At 36.0% G+C, this 10,606-nt stretch overlaps 1 protein-coding gene across 1 annotated transcript; it reads right to left on the bottom strand.

The window, feature by feature from the left end:
* Positions 1 to 911: 911 nt before the first annotated feature.
* Positions 912 to 1,283, bottom strand: LOC141590697 (uncharacterized). Its single transcript, XM_074411265.1, has one exon. It carries the CDS (start codon positions 1,281 to 1,283, stop codon positions 912 to 914), a length of 372 nt encoding a protein of 123 aa, XP_074267366.1.
* Between the last annotated feature and the right edge of the window lie 9,323 nt (positions 1,284 to 10,606).

The raw sequence follows: 10,606 nt of genomic DNA, 5'->3' as shown, positions 1-10,606 counted from the left end.
AATTGTCAACAAAGCCCAACGATCTCTTCCTCGAATTCGGACCAGACTTAACCATTCGACCCCGGTGAATGGAATGCTCCACATTGCGACAACACCTCCTGCTGAAGGAGTTTTCCTTGACTGCAACAAACTGAAACTGAACCATGGATAAATTATTATCCAAAGAGGAATCAGACGAAAGCCGTTTTTTCTTAGCAACATGCGAAACAGCCTCCTCATGACCCAACTGATTACTCTCAGGCCCCAAATGCAAGTGTGAATGCTGATGGCGCACTTCAAGTAAAGGATAAGGAATGGGAACTGCTGCTTCCCTTGAAATTGTTTCATGGGGAGTTCTCGTCGAAGTAGAATTTGTAGAGATGAGGGGACGAACCCTCAAGGATGACAAAGATCTTGGATGGAAAAAAAGGATATCCTTCCCGAGTAACAAATTCTCATAATCTTGGGACGACAAACGCAAATTATTTTTAGGATGTTTTTTGTTGGAGAAAGAGTAATTTGCAGAGGGAATACAATCATCCTTAGCTGGCAAAGCGGGAGAAGCCTCATTAAGGTTTTCAGAGTCTAGAATAATGTCTGAACCGGTGGCCGCAAACAAGGAACCAGTCACATTTGGGATTTCGGAATAAAAAATAACGGCGGAACTAGATGTAACTTCAGCTTCAGGAGGAGAAACATGATCTTTAACTTCAGCTTGAGGAGGAGAAACATGAGCTAAACTACAAGACGCTTCATTCAATCCGTGTTGGATTACAGATTTATCAACTACTTCATTAACTAGCATAGGTTTCTTACCTTTCTTGTCTGAGCCCGAAGGGTTAAAACGATAAGCTACCCTTTTCCCATTAACATTTAAAAGTAAAAGGTCGGCCACGGAATGGAGTTCCCGATTAACATCTTTGTTAAGCGGGTCAAAGTTTCACAACATGCTCAAAGTCATCAAGAGCCTTGTTGAGAAAGTTCAGATGCTTAAAAGCAAGGCCCCTACGATAAAGGGCCTTAACATTGCTCGGATCAAAAGATAAGACGAACGTACAGTAACAGCAAACACGATTAAACTGGGAAAGCTTCAACTGACAACCTGCTAAATTAAGGACAAGGGAGAGGCATAGAGAAGTGGCTACGGGCTGGTCATGAATGGGTGGAAGGCCTAGAAAACGTACGAGTTTAAGGGCTTGAGTGTAGTGACGAGCAGCCAATACGAAATTACCTTCCCTGAAAAGTGAGTTCCCCCTGTCTTTCACCAAATGGACATTGGAGATGGATGGTACCCCCAATTCCATAAACAACTTAGCTAGGTTTGTTACTTGTTTTAGGTCTAAGATTAGCTTTAGATACAATACAAATTCTCATTATAGATGGGAGACTAAAGTTATAGACAGGTCAAATATTCACCCACTTTAGGCATAAAAACAAACAACAAGTTGCATGGTGGAGCCCAAAAATTCACCATTTTAAGCATATTTGACCCCCTTTTACTTTAGACAGATATTTGACCCTCTTTCACTTTAGTTTGGAAATGGTTAGTCAAAGAGTCAAGTCTTAGTGGTTCAGAAAGTCAAAGCTACGAACTGTATTCTACCATATCTACAATACCCCTAGTAACCTAGTGGGCTACTGTGGTTCCCTTGCTAGTCCAAGTCTTAGCCATATTAGTTGCAATTAGGATCCTCTCCATTTCCTTTCTCTCCATTTCCTCTCACAAATCCATTTAATAATATTATTCTCTCCATACTCTATTAATCCTTTATTTCTATGCATAATTCGTGAACCGTTCGATGTCGATAGAATTCAATCTCGTCCGTTGATAGGAAATGGACTCTCCATTTCTTTTTAGGAAATGGAGAGGATTTTTACTCTATTAGTTGGGAATACTAAATTTGTGTTAATACTTTGTTCCTTAAAATGGAAATTAAATTCTCTAGTGCCTTAGTTCTAAAAATCAACTTCGATATGAAATCGAGCATGAATATCTAAAAAGTGTAATTTAAAATTAATATTTATAAAATAAAATCGTATTTGCTTAAATTTAACAAAGTACGAATTTCATATTCTTACTTGGTACCAGACTACCAGTATATTTAGATGCTCCCGATGTCTTGATTATTTCTTTACGTTTTCCTTATTTGGGTATTTGAGTCGGATTTCTACATTTTCATTTTAAGCATGTACGAGTTTCACAATCTTTCACATGTGACGGTTGTTTCTTCTCCTATATTTTTAAAAGTATGTTGTCTCTCGTTCTCCTCAATCACCACATATTAATATTATAAAATTATCAAAGTACGAAGTTGATATTTTACTTAGTACCAGTATATTTAAATGCTCCAGTTGTCTCAATTATTTCTTTATATTTGGGTATTCAAGTCAGATTTCTACATTTTCATTTTAACCACGTACAACTTCACAATCTTTCACCGTGGAAGTTGTTTCTTCCTCTTCATCTTTTAAAAACACACTCTCTCGTTCTCCTTAGTCTTTATACCAAAAATAAATGTAAAAATTTAACGACACGGTGGAAATATGCTATATATACCATTCATAACATGACTAGTAAAATTTTAATATTCCAATCAGATTTCTACATTTTCGTTTTAAGCATATACAAACTCACAAATCACAATCCTTCACATAATCACATCATATTTGCAAGTTTTTCACCTTCTATATTTTTAAAACCCGCTTTCTTTTATTCTCCTCGGTCTTTATGTCAAAACTCAAAAGTACACGTAAAAATTTGATCGAAGCCGAGAGAATATGCCATACCAATCCAAAACATGTCTAGTAAAATTTTGATAGATTGAGAAAATGTTAATCCCACACGTTATTTAGACAAGCAAGCCATATTGGGGTTATTTCACGTGATGGTTGAGCAAGCAATGAAGAATGACGATGCCTGAAGGGAATATAGTCAATAAAGTAAAATTGTATGAAAATGGTAATTACCCGATCTTTGCATCCATAAAACAAGGCTGACGTTATTAGTATTTCAAGGGTAAAAAAAAAGTAACAGATTCCAGGGAGCTATCAGATATGCTAATGACAATATGACATCCACTAAATATACAAAAGTTAGTACTATTTGTACATCAGTCACCACCAGAAATATCCAGTGGATAGGACAATACACTTTCAAATTTACCCATGAGGCCATGATGACCAATTTGTCGATTACAAAATTTAACCAGGAGAATCTTAAGAATCTTAAGTTTGAGTAGAGATGGAAGTGGCCACACGGGCAGTTAGGCTGACACACTCAAGCACGACTCGCAGCTCATTTTGGCACGACACGGAATTGACACGGTCCAGCACGCCATGGGTCGTGCCTGGGCCGAAGTTTGAGAAAAAATATCGTGCCTATGTACGCTCAAAATACAAAGAAATTGGGTTAAACTGGAAGAAATGCTTAAGCACGGAACTAGAGCTGGACCTGGGCTGGGCTGGACTGGACCCGGGCTGGGTTGGTGGATGGGAAGCCCGAGCCTCCACTGCAGGCTGGGAGTGTGCGGGCTGGGAGTGATGACCCTGAACCGGCCCGGTTGGGCAAAATGGGTAGAAAAGGAGGCGGGTGTGGGTTGAGGAGGAGGGAGCCCGGGACCGGCCTGGCTTAGGGAGCGAGTTGGGCAGGCCATGGGAGTGGATCGGGCTAGTGCGGGTCGGGCCAACCGGTACTGTTGTCCAACTTTACCCGGAGCGACACGGCACGACACGTGGGTCGTGCCTAAGCCGTCATTATCATTTGACTGACACGACACGAAGCCCAACTTCATGGGCTTGGGCCATACCATTTTCTTCTCCAGGCACGGTGGACCAGCGCGAGACATGGCCCGACATGACCCACTTCCATCTCTAATTATGTCTTTTTTGACGAAAATGAGCTATATTATACTCCATACTATTCACTACTGTATATTCTTCTCCTTTCCTTTTTGCACAAGAAATAATAAAGTAAATTTGGACCACACTACCCCACATGTCATCATAATTTGGAGCACACAAATCAACCCAAAAAAGAAAAAAAGGGAAAAAAACACAAATAATCCGAATAAAGAAATAGAGAAGAATATAGTGAATAAGAGGGAGTAATTTTGTTTGAGCTTAGAGACATAAGACCCCTCTCCATTTAAGAGTAAATTTTCTAATTTTTTTGATTTCAAAGTTCATAACATTATTCTTTTCTCATTACCTTCAATTAATACTTTCAAATTCCATTTCATATTAACCAATCTCAAATTATTGTCAAGTAAGGCTTTGCTAACAGCTTCTTGTTATTTGTTAAACTTAAGGCATTTGTGTATCTATTACATCCAAATAACTTCTATTTTTTTTTATCCCTAATCTTAACATTTTTAATATAAGAGGCGACCATTCCTACTAGCTCACGTTGGTTGTGCACTTGTGCCTCCTTCCTTGGCATGCGATAGAAGGAACTAGGAAGAAATTTTTCGGGTTTGGCTTATGCTAATCCGACTAGATGAACTAGTATTTAGCTTAATTAGATGATTTTCAATAGCATTGCTAATATTTTAGTACAAGTCCAAAAAATGATAATTATACAAATGCAAATACTTCCAAGACACGTCCCATTTTTCTCACCATTCACTCCTCATCCATCAATTAGTAATGTCCTATATCCGTTATTCCCAATATTTTGAAACATATTGGCAATGATAATCTAGTTCTTCTTATTGGTGGAAATCACATCGTCAATATATGTCATGTATAAGAGCAAGCGCAATGGATGAACTTATGCTAATCTAACTAGGTGAACTAGTATTTAGCTTTACATAAAGTTTCTCATATGTCAGGAACTCGGGATTTGAACTTTAGAGGGCGAAAAATTTCATCAGAGACAAGCAATTAAGACCATAAGGCAAAGTTTAAAAAATCTCAAAAATTTGATTAAAAATTTTCGATTTCTCGTTTTCTCGCTAGTCACTCTCGCTCCACCACTGAATATAATTCTCAACCCATACTCAGCTGAAGATAAGCCAAGGGAACCAATCCAAAAAATGGATTGCGCAAAATAGAATGACAGGTCACATAAATAAAAGGTAATGAGCCCTCTACATTTTGGCAATGTTGAAACAAGCCATTAATGTGAAGGGGAAGTGAAAAGGACAAGGCCATGCAAAAAACACAGAGGAAACAACGTACTACATTATAAAAAGAATAATGTAAGAAAATAAATAGAATATTATTATTATTAAAAACAAATTTTTGTTTAAGATAAATGTATCGGTCTAAAGCTTAAAACGGGTCAAATAATATGTACGGAGGTCGGAGTATAAGCCAAAAGCAAAATGTATAAGAAAAAACAACTGACGTGTTCTATATGTTCGAGTAGGATGATATTTAACAAATTTTAATGTTAAAACGAATATCTCCGTCTTATGTGAGACTGACTGTTATATTAAAACAAAGCCTGTAAAAAGGAGGAGAAATCAATGTATGTATAGTAATGGAATATGTAAAAGCAAAATGACTTTAAAGATGATGACAAAAACTTATCAATGAAGAGTTACATTCCAATGAACTACATCCTCACCAATTGCACTCTAATGAAGACAAATTTTTTACAAGCTCAAAAGAGGTACTTTGAATTGATGGATCATTCATATTTTATTTTATTTTTAAAATTTTTGAAAAATGTTGGATGTTAAATTGTTTATGGACCCTTAATGTTTTGTAGTGCAATTTTAGGTCCATCTCTTATTTTATGCTAAATCACTCGATTTTTAAAGATAATTTACGTGTTTTGTTTTGGTACCTCTGTATTCCGGTAATTCTTTACCTTTGCGTTTGACATAGTGATTAACGAAGGAAGAGATATTAACGATCAAGGAAAGAATAAACGCAAAAAGTAAAACAATTTGCACATGAAAAAGATCAATAACTTTCGTGAATGCAAATAAATGATTAAGACACTTATACAAAGAAAACCTAAAGAATTGATCGAGATTGGAGAAATACATCGCACACACATAACCTACAATGGTTGAGCTAGGGGGCTAGTACGGGAAATAAAATCAATTTTGTTCAAGTTTACCTTATACCATTACCCTTTCACTCACTATCAGTGCAATTTTTCGCATCCATAATTCAAATCCTAACTCCGTCATTAATCTCATCTCTCATTTTAGGATATATTTTGCATAGTGGAAAGTAGGTGGTGGACTCCATACCATAAGTGTGTAATCAGTAATCACATAGTAATTACAATTAGTAAAAGAGACGCATTAGTTTGTCTAATGACACAAAAGAGAGTATTTATTTATGACAAGAATTGATTATGAGTTTTATTTGTTTTAGGACCACTTTCTTGTTTTAGTTTGCAATCAATGATCATCCATCAAACAACATTATTAGATATAGGGTTGAATTTTTCCTGATCTAATAATGAAGTTAATCATGGTACGTAATTGAAATACATTTCAATCATTCTTCAACAAGTGTATGTTTTCGAGTTAGAGTCGTACGATGTTAGAAAGAAGTTCGACAAATGAATGTTAGACGCTTGACATAATATATGGATTTGTAGATATATAGATAGTACTTCCTCTGATTTATTTGTTAATTATTCTGTATCATTTAATTAAAATATCGCTCACAAAATAAAAAAACGATAAGAATTAAGTGAATTGAAAGAAATATAGTGTTTAATTTGTTCGTACATTCGGTTATTTATGTTTTATGCATCATAATGCATACTAGAGGGTAGGCAATAAATTTTCTTAGAAGATCATCAATAATAATGGCTAAATTTCGGCTAAAATTAATCAATCCAAAATCCTTAAAATATATGGAATCATCGGTGATTTATAATGTAATCTCAACAAGATCAAAAATTGAGTACTTCCTCTAACTTAAATTAACAACTCAATTAAATTTCACTTATTTTGAGACTAACCAATTGCATATTACTCTGTAGAGTCTGTACAATATGTGTAACTTAGCTCACACCCGCATTGTAGATGGATTTGATAATAAAAACCGCTACTTTTTTGTACGAATAACGGATCTAAATATCTAATTACTTACTTTTACAATTGTTTATCGAACTTGCTCAATTCTTACACAAAATCACAAAGCTGTAATAACCTGGAGTGTCAAGCACAACTACCCACTAGCCAGTAGGTCTAAAGCTTAGAAACATTCTGCCTACAAATGCCTATATTGCCTATAACGCTAAGACTTTAAGACCAAAGCAAGTCAATTCTTGGCCAGCGACTTGTATTCGTGGTTAGTGACTTAATTAATTGCTACTTAATTGGTGACCAAAGATTCTTAATTTGTGACCAAAGGTCAATTTGTGACCTTTGCTTTATTTGGTGACCTCTTCCATGACCCAATAGGTGTCATTTTTAAGTTTGTTGGACAAAAAAAGCGACAATGAATATATTTATAAAATTTTAAAAAGTAAGAAATATATAATATGATAGTGAGAATGTTGTAAAGTGGATAATGATTGGGTTGATGACCTAGGTCGCGACTTTCTGGAGGAGGGTGAAAATGGGTCAAGGTTAATAAGGTGGAATTAAGAGTAAAATCGGTTCGTGACCTAGTTAGCGTGACCTTTGCTTGAAGATGGTCTAAAGAGACAAATTTTCATACATTAAATGAAGACACTAATATTGTACTTCCTCCCATCCCATCCGCACCAAAGATTCTGATTCTTTATCACACTCGCCGGTACACGTTTTTGAACGCCGCATATCTTTAGTTATACATTATTAAAAATTATAAAAATTTGATATTGTTATAGCATTTATGACGATAAATCAAACAAGATCTCACATGACTATATTTTGTCTTATAGATTAAGAATAATATCAAAGATTCTGGCCAAACTACCAAATTGGTAAAAAGAGTGGAGGGTTGTTGCCAAATTGGTAAAAAAAGTTTCATATGTGACAAATTGGTAAAAAAAACTAATGGAATGTGACAAATTGGCCAAAAAAGTTTTACTTTAACAAATACTCTATTAGTGCAACTAGATTTGACAAAACTACCCTTGTCGAGTTAGTAAACTAAAAAACCATTATCCAAGACTCGTTATTCGCAACTATGACTCGAAACTAAAAAAATACTCGTAAACATTGATTTTTAATATTTCACCTCAGATAGATATATAAATTAATGAAATATTAAATAAGAAAAATAATCCGATTTTTATTTTCGAGCCTAGCAGGGCTTAGTTTTGGGCCTCAATATTGGCCCAATAATATAGGTCGGCCAACAGTCTTCGGGTCGCGTGCGGGTTTTCTTAAGATAATAGGACGGTCAAACCCCGGAAAAAGTCAAGTTAGTACGGGTTTGCCTTGTAAGTAGACCTGGAAAAACCGACCTGACCCGATTAACTCGATCCGTAAAGGCTAACCCAAGATCCAAAATTGATCTGAACTACAACTCCCAAATTTGACCCGAAACCCGACTGACCCGACGTGATCCGAACATTGTTGACTAGGAACTGACCCGACCCGAAATGACCAAATTCGAAACCCCAACCCGAAAATTACGCGAAAAATTTTAACTATTTTAACTCTAATTTAAACGCACACTTAATATAATTTACGTTAAAATAAAGAATTTGATGGGGCATATTCTGCACCCGCTGACCGAGTCAGCACATTGAGCAAGGTCAAAGATATCCACAAGCAAGTCAACGACTTAGACAACTTAATCCGACGCAGACACAATCGGCTGTCTCTTGGGTCCTACTGGGACAACTAGCACCGGGGCACACATCCGCGAACTCATATCCAAGACCTCTCGGCGGCGAGTCAACAGGGCCCGCCGGCCTGCCATGGGTCCCTCGGCCGAGGGTAGATCAGTCTTTCCACCTGCTAGCCACTTGGCCACTTGGCCACTACGTGACAAAAGGTGAAAGTCTATAAATACTCCTCAACTCTCATTGAGGAAAGGATCCACAATTTAACCTAAGAATCACTATTCATCTGGTAATATCTTCCTTATCTCTCTACAAAATATACTTCGCCAAGTAACAACAACTTCTCTTTAAGTTTACTGACTTGAGCGTCGGAGTGAGTTCGCTCGGTCCAAAGCCGAGCCCTCAGTTTGTTCATTGTTTCAGGAGACCGAAAGAAGGATTCAATCAAAGACGTCATTCTACAAGCACGGGTGGTAACAAATAACTGCTCTGGAATTACACCCGGAACAGAATTAATTATCAAAATTAAACTAAAAATAAGTAGTAATATTAAACATACTTTTTTTTCACTTAACCATTGACCCGAATATGGTTCTGGCTCGAAATAACCCGGCCCGTTTGATTCGAAACTGACCCAACCAACATACCCGAAAAGCACCCAAAACAACTCAACTCGACCCGACCCGAACTGACCCGATAATCTGATAACCTGAAATGTCCCAACCCGAATTTCCCCGACCCAAACCCGTCTCGATTTACCCATTTGTCTGGTCTAGTTGTAAACTTCATTTGGTCATCTATTCTTATGGACTTATGGTTTTCGGTTAGATTTCGCGAGTTGGTTGACTTTGGTAAGGGTATTTTAGACAAATTGTTCTAGGTATAACAAATTAAATAAAGTAATAGAGTTATTTGGCCAATTTGTCACATTTCCTTAAGTTTTTTTACCAATTTGTCACAAATGAGACTTTTTTTACCAATTTGGCAACTACCCTCCATTTTTTTTACCAATTTGGTTATTTGGCCCAAAGATTCTACACGACCATGAATAGTGTCAAAAAGCAACTGTAACCTTTGGTCTGGATGGGAGGAAGTAGTAATTGTGACATTTAATGAAAGCCAACATATGCAATATTACGCTCTAGTTAAGGGGAGGCATAATGCAACGGGTAGTTTCACTATGCCATGGACTTCTATTAGAGGATCAACGGTAAAAAAAATCAACAATTACCTTAACCCATTTAAGGGGAGGCATATACAAGAGAAAAATGATTGTATATCGGATGTATTACATCATATTTAATAACTTTTTGAGTTTTTGTGTATTTTTTTCGAGTACTATAAAGTTTATAAATTACATTTTAGTTTTATGATGTCAAAAATCAAATATTTTTGAGCTTATATGTAATTTTTTTGAGTTATAATGTAACTTTTTGAGATTAAAGTTTAAGTAAATAAACTAAATTTTTTTAAAATAAAACTCAAAAATTTTAGATTAAAACTCAAAAACTTTATCTTAATGCTCAAAAACCGCTAATCAAATGTATAATCCACCTACTGGCATATACAACACTTGTCGCACAAATATTACTATACAACCAGTTGTATAATAAGTATTGTACAACCTTATACATTAATCCGAGCTTATGTGCAATTTTATTGAGTTTTGTAAGAGTTTATTTTTTTTATGTTTAAATGTGTGACTTCAAAAACTTTAAAGTACAGCTCAGATTCTTTTTAACAAAACTCGATAACTTTTAGTACACAGCTCGGATTCTACACCATACAATCGTATACAACTGGTTGTATAATCTACTAATTGCACTTGTCGCACTAGCAAAAATAACAATGGCATTAGTTTCCATTAGTATCCCCCCAATCAAGTTTAACCGTAACCCATGTTTCTACTACTTGTGATGTCTCACGACTTGCTCT

Source organism: Silene latifolia, chromosome 7, assembly GCF_048544455.1.
Source record: "Silene latifolia isolate original U9 population chromosome 7, ASM4854445v1, whole genome shotgun sequence".
Classification (NCBI taxonomy): domain Eukaryota; kingdom Viridiplantae; phylum Streptophyta; class Magnoliopsida; order Caryophyllales; family Caryophyllaceae; genus Silene; species Silene latifolia.
The sequence above is the reverse complement of the archived record's forward strand: the minus strand, read 5'-3'. Positions and strand labels throughout refer to the sequence as shown.